The sequence below is a fragment of the Vulpes vulpes genome, chromosome 14, assembly GCF_048418805.1.
Source record: "Vulpes vulpes isolate BD-2025 chromosome 14, VulVul3, whole genome shotgun sequence".
Taxonomy (NCBI): domain Eukaryota; kingdom Metazoa; phylum Chordata; class Mammalia; order Carnivora; family Canidae; genus Vulpes; species Vulpes vulpes.
The window spans coordinates 42,134,291-42,155,236 of NC_132793.1; the positions used below are offsets into that span (position 1 = coordinate 42,134,291).

A 20,946-nucleotide genomic window follows, 5' to 3' on the forward strand; every position below is an offset into this window, starting at 1 on the left:
ATGAGTAAATGGGTTTCTTTGTGGATATCCAGGCTCAGACCCACTGGGGAGAGTGTGGAACAGCCCAGAGTTATCCCAATGGAGGGGAGACAGAGCAGGGGTATTTATGCACCAGGTCCTGTCCATCCTGATTGGGGGCTGCTCCCGGGAGCACAAACGCCACAGTGCTCCCCAGCTGCCATGTGTGTAGACTGAGCACTCCTATGACCACAGGAGCCCCTGGGGCAGAGTCACATGTGCTTGGCGTGAGAAGCCTAGGGAAGTAGGCATAACCCAGAACAGGAAGGGTCAGGGGATCTGGACATCAGCACCCAGGATGGCTCAGACAACAGCAGTTACCAGTCACCGACTCAAATGCTTGGTAAATGGGAGGGGTGGGCAGCTGGGATTCAGCTTCTTTATGGGGGACGCAGTTGTAGGAGACTCTCAATCCTGGCCTTGAGGCTGAGTCAGGATAGAGGAGGCTGGGACTCTCTGGTGCAACAGTTAGGACCAGAGTAACAGTGGACCAGCACCTGCAGCACTAGCACTTAGGTACCTCGGGGCTTGTCAAAGCTCTGGTGTTCTCTTGTCATTAATGCTACAGGGAGGTCTGCTCTGAGCTCCCATGTTTACTGGCAAGAAATACTTTTTATAAAATTAAAGTGATTATTTCCAGAGACCTCAGAGAGAGAGAGGAAAGCTAAAAAATGAACCCATTCTGCAGCTCCCCGGGAAAAACAGATCCACGCAGAGAAAGTGGAGAGAAGCAGGTAAGAAAAGAGCAAGTGAGGTTTTGGAGGGCTGGGGACAACCATCCCAACTAGACCCCAAAGTGTCTATTACAGGGAGCCCCACACTTCACACAGTCAGTCCAACTTGAGGTTGAGGTGAGGCTGCCAGGAAATAGTGTTTTCTTGGTTCCTGCCTCCTTGACTTCACCTCCTCCATTGTCCCTCTACACTCCTTTATTTCTCCTCCTTGAACAACCGAAGTCCATTCCTGCCCCCAGGACCTTTGCACTTACAGTTCCTCTGCCTGAAATGCTCTTCGCTCAGCTCTGCACATGACTGGCCCACCTTGTCTTTCAGATCACATGTCACCTCATTCATGGGGTTTTTTTTGCTTGATCATCCAATCCAAAGTAGACCCCTGGTGATTCTGACACGCCACCCTGTTGCTTCCCTTCCGAGTATCAAATCCCCAATTTTCTCTTACTTAGTTATCTGCTCACTCGCACATTTCCTTCCTCCTCCTGCCAAAATGTCATGACTGTGAGAGCAGAACCACAACCAATTTTCTCTGCTGTCTCCCCAGTGCCCAGAACCGTGCATGGCACAGAAGAGACCCCCAATACATTTTTGATGTTAGATTAGATATAAAAATAAGCTTTCTTTCCAAAAAGATGCCCCTGTCTTTTAAAATACGAACTGAACATGCAGTCCACACAATAAAAAAAACTCAATGGGGAAGAGATAAAGTCTTCAGTGGTTGTGATGTTGAATATAATATACACCCTGATCCAAATTCCTAGTACATGCTGGGCTCTGGCTGATGGTTTCCATCATTCTCTCTTAAGCTTTTAAAATATAAATATTTCAAAAGTGTGCAGTGGAGTGGGTCCTCCATCTTTTAGAAAGAACAACAAAAGCATATTTCTCTCTTAAAGTCAAAATCTCAAGTGAAGTCAGAACAACATTTTTTAACACTCTAAATAGATAGGAAAGGTGACTATTTAGTATTCTATTATTCATAACAAAGAAATAATAGAATGTAATTTACAACTCCATCAATTTTCTCTAATAATGTGTCGCTGTCTTGCCAGATACTTTTGTTTAGGCAGATGCAATAATCCATTTAAGCACATTTACTCAGTGTCATTAAGAGCATCTACACAGAGGAGGAGCAGTTTCTCAACTGGTATAAGTAAAAAAATTGGAGGACTATTAGCAGAAAAACAGAAGCCTAGAGGCAACACAGGAGTTTTTGTAGAGATTGTATTTTGAAGTAATCTGTTTCCTAGGATGTGCATACTAAGTACCTGTATGTGTGCATGTGTGTGCGAGAGAGCGTGCAAACACATGTATATTCTGATATACTATATTAAGGTAATTAAGATCAGTGATAAGCCTAAGAAATCTCCCCTTATCAGCACAGCACGCTGTCTGGCACATAGGATATGCTCAATAAATGCTGGCTGGACTAATCAATTGAATAACTCCTGTATTAGGAACCACGCAGTGACATTTGATTTTGCTTTTTGAAACCTGACCAAGGATTTGGCAATTTCTGAGTGATACCATTTTCAGTAACTCAGACAAAAGGACGCTGGGGACATATGCTGTGGCAGATGGCACTGGCGGCCCCACTTAGATCCTCACGACCCTTTACCATTGCCAAGTATCTCCATGCCTAAGGTCCAAACACCTGCACCTGTACTTCTGCGCCACAGGTTTTCTTCACCCCCAAAATTAGCACCCTGGGCACAGTCCTCCCCACTGGCTGACAGGAGTTGGTAGATGGACACCCCAGCTCCCTCACCAACTCTGAGGCCCGTGTTCTACTCTGTCTCCCAGGATCCCTTGGGGTGACTGAGCTGCAAGTGTCCTCCATGCTGAGACGGTAGCACACCTCTTGTTGGCTGCCTTGCCATCCCTACCTCCCTGTTGCGTCCCCTCCTGGCACCTCCTGGGATCACACCCCAAATAAACTACATTTGGATCCTTGCTTTGGGATCACCTTCTCAGCAAACCTGAACTAAGGCAGATGCTTTCATCACATACCTCTAGCAAAACACTCCTGCACATGAGCAGGTGTTCATGCCTGAAATGCAATAAAAAGGCACTGATGCATCAACTAGCACACTTCTGGGTGAAGTCCACCCACTCCCTGACTCTCTACCTAGTCTCTCAATGACCCATGATGACAAGCTTGTCTCTTTCCTTAAAGGAGCAGGGCTTGATGGCCCTTGAACATGGCATCCCTGTCCTAAGCGTGGCTGACCCATCTACACTCCCAAGGCCCCTGTTAATTAGACAAAGGGTGTGCGAGCAAAGAAAACTTTTTAATGAAGGCTTCATTGGCAATGTCAGACGAGCCAGCTATGGTCTAATCCAAACAAGGAACCCTCACCTCACTCTTTTTTATCATTTGTTCTAAAATATCAAAGCACTTCTCCTGCAGGGGCCCCAAAGACATTGTAGCCCATTGAGCCCGGACACTTTAAGAGCTCTTTTCTCCCGATTTCTTCTTGTTTGCCTTTGTCTTCCCAATCATGGTCTCTACAATGACAGCTGTTTCTTCATATGTCTGAATGCTCTCAGTTGAAAATTTCTCAATGGACTCCATCACTTCCACCTTCTCATATGCCAAAGTCCTGGGGGGACTTCTCTCCTGTGGGCTGCTGCTCCTAACCCCGTGCCCCTCAGATCCACTTGGACTGACCCCAGATCTTTGAGATTGCGGTGTAGACGGTCCCTCCGGACCAGGGGTGACCACGGGACAGGGTCCCCTGGACTCCTCATCCTCCTTCTGGTCATCCTGTTTCTCCCCGGGCCCTTTTAATGCTTCAGCATTAATCCCATTCTCCTTGTCAGCAGTATGCTGGTTGGATGGGTGTCCACCTTCTTTCCCCTGAAGATCTTCCTGTCCATTCTCCAGTGGCGGCCCGGGCTGCTCAGGAGAGGGCTCGGCAGGGCTGTCACGATGCAGAGAGTCCTCCTCAATGGAAATAATCACTCCCCCTTTGGCTGGGATGGAGGATGAGCAGAACCCAGGATCCACATAACTGGCATCCCCAGAGACCAGCACGTACCGCCCTTTGGTGTAGAGGTCAGCGGGGGGCTCGGGTTCTTTGGGGCTTTTCACTTTTTCCTTGACCTTCTTAAATAGTTTCCCAAAGGCTTTGCTTATCTGCCCTCCATCTGGCACGTCCTCTGGAGCCCCTTCTGGGGTTAGGGGACTTGCTTCATCACCTCGTGAGTCAAGCTTAGATTCACCTTCTTCTTTAGGTACCACCTGCACCAGCTTTGTGTCTTCTGGACCTTGCAGGGGTATGTCTTCCAGATTCTCATCAGCTTTGTCTTTAGCTATAATCTCCTTTTTCCTTGGAATGTTCTTGGGGACACCTTTTTGTCTTGGTTTTGCTGTTGTTATATCCTGCACAGCCCTAGCGAGATCTAAAAAGAAAAAAAGCAGGGGGAGGTAGGGAGGCAGTATAAGTCAAGTCTGTCAATGAAAGAGGAAGAGAATGTATTTGTTGGAAAACAAGCTGTCTTGGAGACCAGTGCCTAGCAGTGGGGTAGAGTTTACCATACCTAGGGAAAAAGGAAACCGGAAAGATGCCTGGGTCTGACCTATAGCACCCATGACCCACATTAAGTTCCTAATGCAACCAGCTGTGTGACTTTGCACAGGTTGCTTGATGCCTCTGGGCTTACAGAGGGGAGGGAAGGTGCCGCCTGTTCTGACATTCACAGTTCCCATCACACTGGGTACAACTTACTGAGACATTCTAAGCCAATAACACTCGGTGTCCCCACCCCAACCTCTGCTCAGCTCATGATGAGTACTTGGAGCCACAGACTAGTCAATGGAATTCATTCCAGAGTAGTCCTCACCTTGGACTTTTCTAAAGAGAGACAACAGAGCTGCCTGGGTGTCCAATGTGTTCTGAATGGCTTTGGGTGAGGGAATCAAATTGACCTCCCTTACTCCATGTGCATTGCAACCTAAATAAATAAAACACCCCTCAAGCAGCATCCCCTTCCCTGTGGGCAAAAAGAGGAGGCAATTATTAAATTCAGAAATAACAGGAATCTTGAGATGCCTGGGTGGCTCACATCACGAAATCAGGGTCATGGTATGGAGCCCTGCATTAGGCTCAGTGCAGAGTCTGCTTGAAGATTCTCCCTCTGTCCCTACCCTCACTGTCTCTCTCCCTTTCTCTTTCTTTCTCTCTAAAATAAATAAATAAAATATTTAAAAAGAAAGAAAAAAAGAACAAACAAACAGGAATCCCCTGTTCCCAAAGCCATCGGCATTTCTTCAGACTAGCCAAAAGAAAAAACGGAAAGTTCAAGAAAACATACATAATCTCACCTCACCTTGTCCATGAGGCTTTTCAACCTAACCCAAATGTTGATTTTTCTGTTGTTGTTGATTTTTTTTTAACTTTTACATCTCAAGGGTCTTCTCCATGCCCTCACTCCATGAACGAGAGGAGTGACAGACAAAACAAAGGCATCTAGCATGGGTTGACTCAGAGAGCTGAGTGAACAGGGAGTGGCAGAAATGAGCCATGAAGCCATAAGGAAGGAAGGGTTGCAGAGAGGGTCATGTCCAAGCCTGCTGGGGGCAGGTATGAGGACAGGGGTTGCTTGAAGGAGCTGCTATGGAATTTCAGGGACCAGTGCAAGAAGAAAAGGCAGGGCCCCTATTCAGAATCATTAAGGATTTCAAGACAGGGACAGCAGAGCACTAAGGCAAGTGTGGGGACCCTTGTGCATACAGGGCCCTGGGTGTGGCTACATGCTTCTAGAGCCAGCTCTGAGACTGCTGCCCTTTCTACCACGTTCTAACTTGGAAACCCCATATCGACAAACCCCTCTGAGATTTCTGAAGGACATGGATTTGAAGGCACTATAGGTATGAGCAATCAACAATAGCATCTTCTCTTCTCCCAAACACTGCAGTGCATCTCACAGGTATGTGAAACCATCCCCAGAGGCCCAAATGTTGACGGAAGCCATGCTTGCCAACCAAGCTAGTTCTACTCTGTTTTGAATGGAAGAGAAATGAGCAGAGCAGTAAATTAACGTCTACTCTGCCCCTAGACACTAGATTAAGCACTTTTGCCCAGCAGAGCTCACTTCATTTGCTGAAGTGAATACTGAATTTACTGAATTATATTTTCTCCACAATTAAATGCTTCAAGTCTGAGGATGACATCCCCAAGGTGGGAATGTCTGATTTTTCTCCTTGTAAACTTTCTGGCTTAGTCACTCAGCACCTGTGGGGGTGGATCAGAGAGGAACAGAGGATCTCACATAAAAGCATTTAATTTCCAGATGGATCAGAAGGAAGTATGAATGCTAAGTTCAGGAAGAAAGCCATTTGATTTTTTTTCCTGCTTTTCCATGACGGAAAATAGCAGAAGCCAGGGCATTACCTTTCCCACCAAGCCGAGAGCTGATAGAGGTTCCATGGCTTGGGGTGAACAGAGTAACAGGAGTTTCAATGAAGGCAGAGCTAAGCCTGGAGAAAGAACCAGAAAGAGGATGGTCACCATCTTTAATTCATCAAACCACACAGACAGTCAGGGGTAAGAATGACTCTCTAATGTGAGCAAAAATGAGGAAAGCTTTCTGTAGATCAGACTATTCATGAATCATGTATATACTTATGCACTAGATGAGGATAGGAAGGATTTCTTTGAGCTCAAGTCATAAACTGTGAAACACATACTAATGCTAAACATTTGAGCACTTGCAGCCAAGACAGAGCATTCAGAGAGAAGGAAAGAACTACTTCTGGTGGGGTAATCCTGAGTGCTTCTCTTTTATTAAACCCCCCAAATCAGTAAGACTAAATAAAAAATCACAACTTAGTAGAGAGTGAGAGTCCTTCTATGAGGTTAATTTCTACAAGTCCCCAAACTGTTCTCTGGATGATATCTACAGATATGGACATGAACATAGACACGAATATACACGATGTAGCAGTAGATATATGTAATACAGATGCAGAGAGAGATAGAGATGCACATGTACATGACACAGGCGTGCATGAAGATGACGTCAGTGCAGGTGTAAGTGTGCACATACTTAAAGATGATGTAGATCTAGATGATATAGGTATAGATGAGGTTTAGAAGTAGTTCTAGATGATAAAGATGTAGATTATGTAGATGTAGATGGTGTAGATATAGATGATGTAGATGATAATGATATAGATGGAGGTAGAGATGGTGTAGATGTAGGTGTAGACGGTGTAGATGTAGGTGTCGATGGCGTAGACATAGGTACAGATGGTGTAGATGATGTAGATGATGATGATGTAGATGATGATGATGTAGATGTAGGTAGAGATGGTGTAGATGTAGGTGTAGATGGTGTAGACATAGGTATGAATGGTGTAGATGAGGTAGATGTAGATGATGTAGATGGTGTACATACAGATGATGTATCTGTAGATGATGTAGGTGGAAGTGTGCATGGTGTACATAAGTGATGTAAGTGTAGGGATAGGTGTAGATGTAGAAGTTATAGGTATAGATGTAGTTAATGATGGCATAGATGCGGAAGATATAGAAGTAGATGACATAGATAATGTAGCTTTAAGTGTAGAAGTACATGTTCATACGGATGATGTAGATGCAGATGTAAGTGTAGGTGTCAGTACATACAGATGATGTAGAGTAATGATGAAGACTGTAGGTGTAAATGATGTAGAGATAGAGAGACTGAGATAGGGATAGAGGATAGGGTTAGGGAATAGGGGATAGGGAGAGGGGGATAGGAGATAGGGATATGAGTCAGGGGTCAGAAATAAGGATAGGGGTGGGGGCCAGGGATATGGGATAGGGGATGGGGATAGGGATAGAGATAACTTCCCAGTTCTCCTGAAGTTAACAGAGCTCAAGTCACAGCTTCATTATGAACAAGACCACTCAGTACATCAACAACCACACTACTGACCCAACCAGGCAATAAAAACAATGACAGTAGCAGCAATAATAGTAACAACACTTCCAAGCACTTGTTGAGTGCCAGGCACTGTGACAGGCACTTCACCTGCAGCATTTCATTAAATACTCCTGGTCATCTTACCTGCTAAGACATTTATATCCCTAGAAGCTTGCAGAGTCAAATGCAACTTTCTCTGTGAGGTCTTCTGTGACCACCCTACTTAAAATTTCAAACACCCCCACCACGGCCCTGCTGCCATTCCATCTCTCCCATCACAACTGACTCCATGGTGCTTGTTATCTGTTATACAGTCATCCATTAGCTGCCTCCCTGACTAGGATTCCAGCTCCACAAGGTCATGGAGTTGTGTTTCCTCCCTGCCTCATCCCCACTGCCTAAAACTGTGCCTGGCACACAGGAAGCACTCAACAAGGATCCGTGGAATAGGCAAGTGGGCAGGTTGGGGAGAAAAGGGCAGTCCCTGGGCCGTGCCCGTGTGTGACCACACCTGTTGCCTTCATTCTCAATGATCCGATGGTACCGCTCCAGCTCATTCTTCAGCGTTTGCTGGGCAACCACCAGCTGCCGGCAGTCATAGGAAGACCTCTCTAGGCTCCTCTCGGCCTCCTCAATCTCCTTCCGCAGGTTTTCAATCTGTTCGTTATAGAGCTGAATCTCATCATCATAACACTCGTGGGCATCTTTAATACTCTGCTCCAGGGCTGCTGTCTGGAGGCAAAGAAACAGCTGTAAGGAAACCTATCCCTATCCTCTCCCTAAGACACAGGCGTGGCAGGGTACCTAGGCTCAGGTACCCAGTTTTATTTGCCTTGCTTATTTGTTTCTCTGCCAGTTTCCGTGTCAGCAATGAATCACTTGGGAATCCTGGAGCCAGAAAGGAACCTATGCACTAGTACCAGGCCCCTCTGAAATCAGCCCTTAACGGAGCCCTCCCCAAAGACAGTCTGAGGATGGTAAACCCAGAAAACAATAAAACTGCTGTCCATGGACTAAAATGTACAATTTGAATAAAGTATGCTATTCATATTCTGAGTTAGCATAAATCTGACAGCCAAAAAAAAAAAAAAAGATAAAAAGAAGCAAGCACAGCAGGGATCAGATATTAGTTTTACCAAAATAATGAAGTGTGTGGGAGGGTGTTCCCCGTTCTTATTTAATCACAATGACACTTTAAGTTTTTCCTGATTTCTGATTAGTAGAGTTACATATATGTTTTGGTAGCTAAAGTGTGAGTGTGTGCTTGGTATATACACAAAACAACTTCAGGATCACACTCTTTACCCTAATGCAGGGCAAGTCAAAATTAAGGTAGGAAAATAAAAATATGATAGAATATAAAGTGGACTTATATTCACTTTAAGAGCTTCTAATAATGCACAAAGAGCCATCTGTGTACCTATTTACAAGCTTAGTATTTGTGTAGTCATGACTGTTTTGCAATCTCATTTTTCCAAGTAGGAGAGAATTCACCATGCATTATCAGTCCTCAAACATAAATGGAACAAACCAAAAAAAACCCACTGCTACCTAGAACAGCACATCCCAAAATTCAATGTGAACCACCTAAGGATGTTGTTGAGCTGCAGGTCCTGACTCAGCAGGTCTGGGTGAGGCCAGAGGTTGTATAATTCTAACCATTTCCCACATGATGCTAATAGTGCAAGTCTCTGGACCATATGGGAGTCATGGGGGGGCTAGACAATATTTGAGCTCAACTTCACATATGTCTGCTTCTAGGCATTTCATGCGTGTAGCTGAGTGTGCATACTGGACAATCCAGAGGATGCTTATTCCCAGGACACCTGATTCCTCACTTTATATACAGATGTGGCCTTGGAATAGTGAGGTTTCCTATGTGATGACACTTGAAAACAGCTAACAAAGGTTTTCGGGAAGGTGTTTATAGTATCAGGAAGGAAGGAAGGAGGGTGAGACAGAAGGAAGGAAGAAAGGATGGTGAGGGAGGGGAGGAAGATGGGAAGGACAGCGGGAGAGAAGGGGTACGTACACTCAACACTTTGGGAAGTTGTCTGTCAGCCCACGTCATCCCCCTTGTCTGCTGCCTGTGCCACCTCACTCAGAGAGCGGTCCCAGCAGCAGTGTGACCCCACTCTCCCGACCAGAGCTACAGAACCAGGGCTGGGGCAGACACAGACGGGCCTATCACATGCTTCCTCTCCGGGGAATCTGGAAAAGGATCTCAGAAACAGCAGCAAACTGGTGGCAGGCTCACAGAACCCTGGGGCCGCCATCTTGGAGCGGCCATCTTTCATAATATGCATGAAGAAATTGAGAAAGGCGATTCTTCAGAGAGGCAGAGAGATGAAGCCAAATGGCAAAGACAAACAGAAATGAGAGCGTTTGTGGGAGAGGAAAGAGACAGAGAGTGAGCAGCTGCCTCAGATCCAAGTTCCTGGTTCCTGCCCCATACTCTGCTCTCAAATCTCATAAACTACCTTTTATATCTTGCTCCTTTTGGGGGGTGGAGGGGATAGTATCTTTCCAGTGAAGAAACCCGATTGACACCACCTTAACCAAGTTACATCATCAATGGGAAGAGATGCCCACATGACACTCCCCTGATGAGAAGCCAGAGAAGGACATTCGCTTCTGTGGGTTCCAGCCACCAACGCACGGTCTCATCCTAATCCTGAAAAAACATCTGGGAGCCCAAAAGGAGGGACATTCCACAAAATAACTGGCCATTAAGGTTATGAAAGACAAAGAAAGGCAGGAACTGTCCCAGAGAGGAGTAGACGGAGACACAATGCCTAAATGCAAGGACAATCCAGGACCAGAAAAAAATGTTGATGGGGTAATGTGTGAAATTTTTGTCAAGTCCATTCCAAGAATGGTATCATGGTTAATTTCCAGGTTTCAATCACTACACTCTGGTTATTAACTAAGGGGGTGATAACATTTGGGGAAGCTGGGTGAAGAGTATAGGAGAAAGCCGTGTGCTATTTTTGCAGCTTTTGAGAAGTCTAAAATTATTTCAAAATAAAATTAAAGTTTACCCTTTCTTGCTTATGCTTGTTTGATCAAGTTTCTGTTCCTCCTAAAAAAATGAGTGTTTTAAATTCAGTTCCCTGTAATGTCAAATACCAAAGCATGCCACTAATTCCTGGTGCAGCCACATGCTCCTACCTACACCTAGAGTGTTCACACACTCTAGGAAAATGCTTCCAAGAAATAAGGAATTTAGAAGACCCTTTGAGGCTCGAATCTCAGAGACAAGAAGCCATCCAGGAATGGAAGAATCCAGAAGTCAAACGTTCCTTTTCTACACAGCAGTCCTGAGAACAAGCCTGGGGGACTCTGGCCTCGAAGGCCAGAGATCCTGGTTCAGCTGGGTAGCAGGGAGGGGGTGGCAGGTAAACACACTGCGTTTTATCAAAGCTTACTTTTCTCCCATGGACACAGGAAAGAGCTGGTGCCCACAGCCCCCAGACTGTAAAAGTATGCATATTCCACAAACAAATATCAAGGGGAAAAAAAGAGATGACAGGGAACTGACAGGATAAAAGACATAGAAACCAACTATGATGTGTGGACCTTATTTGGATCCCAATCCAAGCAAATGCTGAAGAATGAATTGTGGGAAAGACTCCCTACTGGCTGATTCCATTTATAGGACAATCTGGCAAAGACAAAACCAGATGGACAGAAAACCATTCAGTCGTTGCCAGGGGTTGTAGGGTGAGGTGGGGAGAGGCTGACCACAGAGGGGCAACTCCAGGGAATTTCAGGGCAAGAGGACTTTCCTATATCTTGACTGTGGGTGTGGGTACAGCACTGCATGCATTTGCCAAACAGATGTAACTGAAAAGGGTGTACTGAAAAGGGTGACATTTGCTGTATGCAGACAGCACCTCAGTTAATTATGAGACAATCAAATCTGATCCCTAACTGGACATTTGGTGAAACTAAAGAATTATTGTTAATTATTAAAAGTGGACTCACATTCTATTAAAAAAAAAAAGCCCTCATCTTTTGGAGACACCTGTTCAAACACTGCTGGATCAGATGATTTGGTGCCAGGAACTCCTTCAGAAACACCTGGGGGTGTGTAAGGGTGTAGGTGACATAAGAGGAACTCATGAGACTATTCTTTCGCTTTTATGTATGTTTGAAGTGTTCCAAAATAGAGTAAAAACAAGCAAAGATTATGTGTAAAGCAAATCTGTACAGCCTTTGGGTATGGATTCCCCAGCCCAGGGCAGGAAATACGATTTGTGAGGACAAGTTCTCACTTGGAGCAAGCCGTTGGCCTCGCCACAACCTCCTGGGGGAGGGGCCATTATTACTCCCAATTTAGAGATGAGGAAACAGACACAGAGGCAAAATGACTTGCCAATAAATACAGGATTCAGAGCCACCTGTGCAGGTCCTGAAGCCATGCGTCCTCCCATGTCAGCCTCCCCTCACCTACAGGAGAGCAGTATACACACGCACACACGCACACACACACACTCCAGGTCCTCGGAAAAACCCCCATTCCCACATATCTGCAGGTAAACAGGACCAGTGTGTTCTCACTGGAGACCTATAGGGGGATTCAGGGTGATCCACACACAGACCTCTCCTTCCCTGAACACAACCACTTGGCAAACTTTTAAATGGTAATTAGGACAGCAAGCATTGGCACAAACTGGGAAATTAGACACGAGACGCTTTCGACCTCACAGGGCAAGTATGATTTTTTTTACAACTCATGAGTTAGTTGGCGTTTGCTGGTGGGAGTGGTCCGGTGGTTGGTTGGTGGCTGTCCCCGGATGGAAGCCGTGGGAGGAAGGCCTGGCCCGGGAGGAGGCTCCAGGGGCAACCGAAAGGTGGCTTCCGATCTCTGACAGGCACCGGTGGCCCTCAGGATTCTGCCTCCATCAACCAAGAATCCATGGTGTCCAGCAAAGTGCTGACTGGGTTTGTAAAACTGGACTTACGCCTACGTCACTGTGATTTTCACAGCTCAATAATTTAAACCATTCATCAGGAGGAGGGTTGTTCAAAAAAATAAGAGCCCCACCTTCACCAGCTCGTTGTGGTTTTGATTTACATTTCCCTGATGATCAGTGATGCTGAGCATCTGTTCATCTGTTGGTCACCTGTATGTCTTCTTTGGAAAAATGTCTATTCGGGTTCTCTGTCCATGTTTAGTTGGATTAGTTATTTTTTGGTGTTGAGTTGTGTCAGTTCTTTATATACTTTGGGTATTAACCCATTATCAGATATGTCATTTGCAACTCTCTTCTACCATTCAGTAGGTGGATGGATAAAGATGAGTGGAATATTACTCAGCCATAAAAAAGGACTGAAATCTTGCCATTTTCAGCAAAGGGATGGAGCCAGAGGGTATAATGTTAAGTGAAATAAGCCAGTCAGAGAAAGACAAGTGCCATATGATTTCACTCATATGTGGAATTTAAGAAACAAATGAACAAACAAAACAAAACAAAAAAACCAGACAAGCACAGAAAACAGACTCTTACCGACAGAGAACAAGCTGGTGGTTATCAGAGGGGAGGTGGGGGGCGATGGCTAAAACAGATAAAGGGGATTAAGACCACACTTGATGAGCACTGATGCACTGAACCATTGCATCGTTACACTGTACTCATGAAATTAACATACACTGCATATTAATTATGCTTCAATTTTTAAAAAAGAAAACAAGTTTTTAAAAAAGGAAATGGGGGCGGCCCCGGTAGCGCAGCGGTTTGGCGCTGCCTGCGGTCCAGGGTGTGGTCCTGGGGTCCCGGGATCGAGTCCCGCGTCGGGCTCCCTGCATGGAGCCTGCTTCTCCCTCTGCCTGTGTCTCTGCCTCTCTCTCTATCTCTCTCTCTCTGTGTGTCTCTAATGAATAAATAAATGAATCTTAAAAAAATAAATAAAAATAAAAAAGGAAATGGAAGAAATCAAGTGTCCTCCACTGATCACACGCTCTTACCAAAATCGACCACTAGATGGTGCTAGGCAACTGCAGTGAGAAATTCCCGGGGAGGTTCACGCCTTCCAAAACAGGACCTTTTCCCTTTGCTGTCACAGAAGCGCTCAGTCAGCGCAATTTCGGAGGCCAGAAGTGCCTGTCCCTCCACTTCCACCTCTAAGAAGTGCCATCCCAGGGGTCTTATACAGGGGCTATATTCAGCTTCAAAGCAGGGGCTGCCAGCTCTAACGAGGAGGCTGTTCCTTCCATCCTGTGGACTCGTGTTCTCAAACTTGAGCCTGCAAAATCACCTGAGGAGGACTTGTAAAAACAGATGGCTGGGCCCCACCACAAAGTTCCTGACTCAGGAGGTCTGGCATGGGCCTGTGAATCTGCATTTCTGACAAGCTCCCAGGTGATGCAGATGCTAGTTTAGGGACCTCACCCTGAGGGCCATGCTATGGAGGGTTTTGGAAGCATCAGACACTCTGACCAGAGACAGAGCCAGATGCTGGGGTGCTGCCAGCTGGGAGCCCTCGGCTACAAGTAATTTGCCCTCTCCCAGCCCCGTCCCTTGTCCCTAGTCATTGCATTGGCCCTGCTGAGGGGCTAAGCCACCAAATCTCCCTTGGAGCCCTCAGCTTAGCTATTTCTTGGGAAGCCTCCATAACCTTTCAAAATCAGCAAAAAGCCAGCCATAAGCAACTCCCGAATAGGCTGTGGAAGGCCCAAGCCAGGGACTCCGGTGGACTGATGTAGAACATTCTGACCCAACCTGGAGCCCACCCCTATACCAGTGTTCTCAACATCTGGTTCCTCAACCAGAAACACCATCACCTGGAAATTCAGAAACCCAAATTCCTAGGTCACACCCCAGCATGACTGAGTCAGAAACTCTTGGGTGGGCCCAGCCATATCTGTGTTTTAATAAGAGCTGATAAGGCAGGCTTTCGGTCCCCCTGACCTTTGCCCCTTAGCTTTCTGCCCATGAGTATGTTCTGTTACACGGCAAAAGGGACTTTGCAGATGTGATCAAGGTTCTTAATCAGACGTCCTTAAAAGATAGGGAGATTATTATAGATTATTCCCGATCATATGAGCCCTTAGGAGCAGAAGTCCGAGAGATGAGGTGTCCGAGAGAGAGTCCATGCACTGTTGCTGGATTTGAAGGTAGAAGGGGCCATATGCCTGGGGATGTGGGCAGCCTTGAGAACAACTCCTGGCCGACAGCCAGCAAAGACATGGGGTCCTCGATCCTACCTGCACACAGAATTGAATCCTGCCAATGACTTGAATGAGACTGGAAGATTCTCCGCTGAGAGACTCCAGATAAGAAGGCCAGCCAACTTATATCAGCCTTGTGAGACCCAGAGCAGATAAACCAACTAAGCCTGCCCAGACTTCTAACCCAGGGAAGTGGAGGATAAAGGACTGCTCTTTCAAGCCCTTGCATGTGTAGTAATTCATGAGAGCAGCAAGAGAAAACTAATACAACCTGTGTTTCACTAGACTCACCCCTAGATTTATTTAATAAAAGTACATGTTACTATATAGAAAATGGTAGTATTTTGATAACTATTTCAATGTAATTGGTTTCCTTTTAATGATACATATTTTTATTATATGCCCTTAACATCTTTCTGAGAACTGTTCCCCAGGCTTCACCAGATTGCCGGGCAGGTGGGTGCATCAGAAGTAAAGATCCCTGATTTAGAGAGACAACAACATCAGAGCAAGACCAGTAAATCTTCCTGCAGTGACTATAGGTGGGGACAGGCAGCCAAGCAGACAAGCTTATTTCATATTCTCAGAAACTAGATTAATCCATTAAGAAAGGTCTTACTTGGGGATCCCTGGGTGGCGCAGAGGTTTGGCGCCTGCCTTTGGCCCAGGGCGCGATCCTGGAGACCCAGGATCGAATCCCACATCGGGCTCCCGGTGCATGGAGCCTGCTTCTCCCTCTGCCTATGTCTCTGCCTCTCTCTCTCTCTCTCTGTGACTATCATAAATAAATAAAAATTAAAAAAAAAAAAGAAAGGTCTTACTTTTACATTCAACAAATGCATAGACATAGAGACAGAAATTTTTTTTGTCCTGGAACTTGAATTTACCATGTCAGGCTGGGTTCTTTCATCTTCTCATTATCTAGGGCAGGGTTTTCAACTTTGTCACCACAGCCACAGGAGGAGCCACATTTTACATCACAGACCATATACATCACACAACTATGTGCGTGTGTGTGTGTGTGTGTGTTTGAATATATATCTAAATATGCAAACATATATATTTAAAACACAGGTTTCACAAAACAAATCCCACCATTAGTAGCCATGCACTCTATTATTCCTTATTCTAGCTTAGTCTGGTGTTGTCAATTTCTTCTTTTTTAATGCCAATTGCTAGTGCTGAATTGAGTTTACCACTCAGTGATGAATTGTAAACAGTGGTTTGGAAAACACTGGTCTCCAATCTCTCATTCATACACACGTACTTAATACACACACATGCACATACACACAGATACACAAACATATACATATTCAAATACACACATATATATGTACATAACAAACACATATACACCCATATACACACAAACACCTATACACACACAGACGTACACACACACACACACACACACACACACCACACACTCACACTTGTTCCATTCTTCCAAGGCCTCAGAGGAACCACAAAAGACCAAGGCATCAAAATGGTGCATCAGGTCCCTGAGCCATGGTTTTCATGAGAAGGGTGAGTTTAAGGACAGTCTCAATTTTTCAAGCTGTGATCTTTCCCTTGGGAGATAATCACCAGATCCCAGTTTGTGTTCAGTGGCCCCTGAGAGCAGGTAGTGACAGGTTTGTGCAGTGTGCAGTGGGACAGAAATGAAGATTCTGGAACCTCATGGTTCCCAAATGAGATCCTGGGCAGATCTGGAGAGCACTGAACAGCTACAAAAGCACCAGATCCACTGTGGCTTCAACTTTTGATTTTACAGGCATTGGAGGCATAGGGGCAGAGTAACATGTAAATGTTCCAGGTTTCCTAAATAGTCCAATTTTTCAAACTTTCTGTTCTCTTGTCCTTCATGTGTACTTGTCAAACCAAATGTCAATTTATTTTTAGATTTAGGAAACACAGATGCACAGTACTTTAACCCAATGGGCCCCATCAGAATGGTATAGTAACGAGAGACAAAAAAGTAGACAGAATCAGGGGGACGAGCCACAAAGTTCATTAACTGAGAATGGAGGCCACAGAAAGAAGAGTGAGTTTTTCTGGTGACTTTAGTTTTCAAATGAAACTTCACCAAAAAAAGGGGGAGAGGGAGTGGCAGTGGGAGCTTCACGCTAACAAATTCTGAGCAGAGGCAAACATTGACACAACCACCCTTTCCCAAGCCTGTTATCAAATTCCAAAGGAGAGATTTTTAGGTCATGAAAAGAGAAACAGGAAGCATAGATTTGACCAAGTGGAAGATAAAAATTCCAATATGTATGCATCTCTTCTTATTTTTAAGAGCAGGGTTAAACTGGGCATATCGATGGTGCGGAAGTCAGGAGAGCCTCAGAGAGGAGCGGCAGGAGGAGAACCTCTGAGGCTCCTGGAATTAGCAGGCCCATTATCCCCACTTACCCAGGACTCTGCTGGTCTGGGCATGAAAGTCCTCCGTCCTGGGAAACCCTCAAAGCAGGACAGCTGGTCACACTACTTAGAAAGGCCAATTTCTGGCTCTGAGCACTGGACACATGGGTGTGTTGAGTGTGTGAGAACACCCCCCCCCCCATTGGATACTTGTACACTTTTCTGCATGCACAGGACACCTGAATAAAACGTGCTGTAAAACCCAATTAACATGTGTGGTGTGAACACCCAGTGGCGAGCAGTGGACAGAGGGTGCAGAGTCGTACCTGGGCCTGCAGCTCCGTTCTCTGTGCCTGCAGGAGGGACACCACCTCCCGGCCCTCTTCCAGCTGACTCTGCAGGGCAGCAGCTTCCCGTTCTGTAAGGAGCTTTTCCTGCATGAAAAAGCCAGATATAGCACTCACATGTGCCTGATATGTGAGGAAATCCAAAGGCAAAGGGTACAAAGAAGCTTCTTCCTGCTTCATCCTGCTTATGTCCCTTTGCCCAGATTCATAGGCTGAAGTCCTGCCCCTCAATAGGATGGTAGTAGGAGTTGGGGTCTTCAGGAGGGGACTGGGCCTAGATGAGGTCATGAGGATGGAGCACTCATAGTTGGGGTGGTGTCTTCATGGGAAGAGGAGGAGACACCCAAGTGCTTACTCTCTCTCTCTCTCTCTCTCTCTCTCTCTCTGTCTCCACGATGCACCAAGGAAAATCCATGTGAGGACACAGCAAGAAGGCAGCTGTCTACAAATCAGGAAGCAGGCCCTCACAAGAACTGAATCTGCCAGCACCTTGATCTTTGACCTCCAGCCTTCCCAGAATGGTGAGAAACAAATGTCTGTTGTTTGTGTGGCACCATCTGTGCTGTTAGTTACAGCAGCCCAAGCTAAGACAGGTCCAATGGTGGCCACCCTTTATTAGCACCTTTCCACTTTGGCTTCAGAGTCTGAACCATAAATGCTATGAGTGTAAAATCACAGGAGAGCTATATTTTAGACCTGGCTGTGCCGTAACCTGGCTAAGAGACTCTGGACAAGGCACGTCTTTTCCTTCTATGAAAAGGAAAGTTGGGAATGCAGACTCTTGCTGGGCTCTGCTGTCTGTCCATGCAGATGGCATGGTCAGTCTGAGCCCTGGCCTTTCAACTGGGCTGAGATGTCACTGTTGCACCAGGCAGGAGCTGTCGGGCTCCAAGGGACTAAAGGGAAGTAAGGGCCCCGTCTTATCAACATTCCACAGGGCAACATGGGAGAAGACCTGCCTCAATTTCACCACACAACCAAGTGGCCGCCATTCTCCACCCAGCCCCTCCACTGCCTGTTCAAAAACATCCAAATCAGGGGCACCTGTGGGGCTCAGTGGTCGAGCATCTGCCTTTGGCTCAGGGTGTGATCCCAGGGTCCTGGGATCAAGTCCCACATCAAACTCCCCACAGGGAGCCTGCGTCTCCCTCTGCCTATGTCTCTGCCTCTCTTTCTGTGTCTCTTATGAATAAATAAAATATTTTTTAAAAAAACAAAACAAAACATCCAAATCACTTGCAAAAATCCTGACTGCTCAAGAGGAGTGCTGACACAAAGCACAGCATGCTGCCCCACCGCCAGGCAAAAATAAAAAACCAAGCATGAGCCCAGTGCTCCCCTGTCCAAAGCCACACCTGTACAGCAGCCACTGCTTTCCATCACTTTGCATAGTGGCTGGAACAACAGCAGAAGCAGAGAAAGCTACAGCAAGACAAACGTGCAGAAAGGGAGGAAGCGTGATCCAGGTCCCCAAGTACTAGCACGTGGAAGGTGTGCATACATGCGACACTTTGCAAATTCTAGCTCTGCAGTGTCAGGAGAGAGGCAGACCCGGTACACATACATTGCCCCACCCCACTGCTAGGGCCCTGCCTGCTTGCCTGGCCCTGTCTCTCCTCACTGCCCAGCTCCTATTCATCTTACACCCCTCCTCATGCCTGCCCCCAGTGTCCACAGTAGACCCTGGGATTTTCATTGAAGAGGAAGGAAGACAGCCTAGCCACTGTCAGCTGGTAGCAGCACTAATCACCAGGTCGTGATGCTCCCTACTTATAAATGACCCCCACCCCTGCACCCAACATCTGAATATGTCACACTGGGACCATGGGGGAATGAGCCAGAAATAAGACTGCCCTGTGTCTGAGCACCCACAAAAATGACCAAATGGGACATTTGGTCCTCCCCACCAACACAAGTGATGCTCCTTAATCACCAAGTACCAAGTATGTGGATGCTCAGTCATAGGACCAGCCCTCTCCTGAGGGCACCCAATTAAGAGCAGGTCCCTCCCCCAGATCACCTAACAGGCCAGTGAAAAATACACTCAGTTTATGTGACCATAGATGTTCCCCAGTGGCTAGAGGGCACCAGCTTTTCAGCTTTTTTTTTTTTTTTTTTTTTTTTTTTTTTATGATAGTCACACAGAGAGAGAGAGAGAGGCAGAGACACAGGCAGAGGGAGAAGCAGGCTCCATGCACCGGGAGCCTGACATGGGATTCGATCCCGGGTCTCCAGGATCGCGCCCTGGGCCAAAGGCAGGCGCCAAACCGCTGCGCCACCCAGGGATCCCGAGGGCACCAGCTTTATGCTTTACTGACTTGTTAAGGGGTGACCTGTGTTCCTAAGCAACAACACTAATTATAACCTCATTGTGCAAAGGCGACTTACACATTTTCCAGGTAACAAGAGTCAATGAAACAAAGCTGAAAGGGACCGTCTAGTTCATATATAGAATTTTTAAGTGACAATAAGTAAAGAATGTGATGCTTCCTGGATCTGTGCCTCTCCTAGGGGGGGTCCTACTAAAAGACAGGTTCTGTGGATCTGTGCTCAGGCTGGAGATTCTGCATTTCTAACTGGCTCCTAAATGAAGCTAAGATCACTGATGATCTCTGATGCTCTCAGACCAAGTCCAGACAGTCCACATATTCTTACAACTCAGAAGAATTTTGTTATAAAGAAACAGATGATATGATTTTAAAAGTGTGCTTTGGTGTAAAACACCTTTGAATCAAGGGAAAAATGAGTATGCACAATAAAAATAAGATATCTGGAAAGAAATCTCTAACAAAGAAAATTAAGGCGTCAGGAAAAGGTCTTTTAGGTCTTTGCAGATCCTTGGTTATACCAATTATGGAGGGCGGGCACCCGAAATGGTGATTGGCGGGCAATCCGGATGAGAATATCCCCAAGAACAAGCAACCTCCTACCTCGGGGATGTTACTTGGCAGAGTTTTAAAGTGTCTTCTAGAGGTGCCTGGATGGTGCAGTCATTTAAGCGACCAACTCTTGGTTTCAGATCAGGTCATGATCTCAGGGTAGTGAGATCAAGTCCCGCATTGGGCTCCATGCTAGGGGTGGAGCCTGCTTAAGATTCTCTCCCTCTGCTCCACCCCCGACTCCTCCACATGTGTGCTCTCTATATATAAATAAATAAATCTTTAAAAAAAAAATAAAGTGTCTTCTAAAAGCAAATGTTGGGGTTTCTTCAGCTTTGATATAAAAAAGTTAAAAAAAAAAAGAAAAGGACCCAAGCAGCCAGCAGCCCTGGCCCACAGGCTCTGCAGCTTATCTGCATCCTGCTTGGGAGCTTCTAAATGAGGGAATCAGGACTCTACCTGCCAGGCAACTGATTAATTGACTTGGGGTGTGGTCTAGGCAGACGTGCAGACAAATC

At 46.1% G+C, this 20,946-nt stretch overlaps 1 protein-coding gene across 2 annotated transcripts in view; it reads right to left on the reverse strand.

Annotated features, from left to right (window-relative positions):
- Nucleotides 1–3,024: 3,024 nt before the first annotated feature.
- Nucleotides 3,025–20,946, reverse strand: part of BFSP1 (beaded filament structural protein 1) — a 68,464-nt gene continuing 50,542 nt past the window's right edge. For both annotated transcript variants that reach the window (XM_072736462.1, XM_072736461.1), the window contains exons 5-8: nucleotides 17,529–17,636; nucleotides 8,176–8,396; nucleotides 6,149–6,234; nucleotides 3,025–4,157 (exon numbers count right to left, since the gene is read on the reverse strand). In XM_072736462.1, the coding sequence (XP_072592563.1) occupies nucleotides 3,202–4,157; nucleotides 6,149–6,234; nucleotides 8,176–8,396; nucleotides 17,529–17,636 (1,371 nt within the window). In that variant the 3' untranslated portion in view covers nucleotides 3,025–3,201. The remainder of the gene's footprint in view (nucleotides 4,158–6,148; nucleotides 6,235–8,175; nucleotides 8,397–17,528; nucleotides 17,637–20,946) is intronic.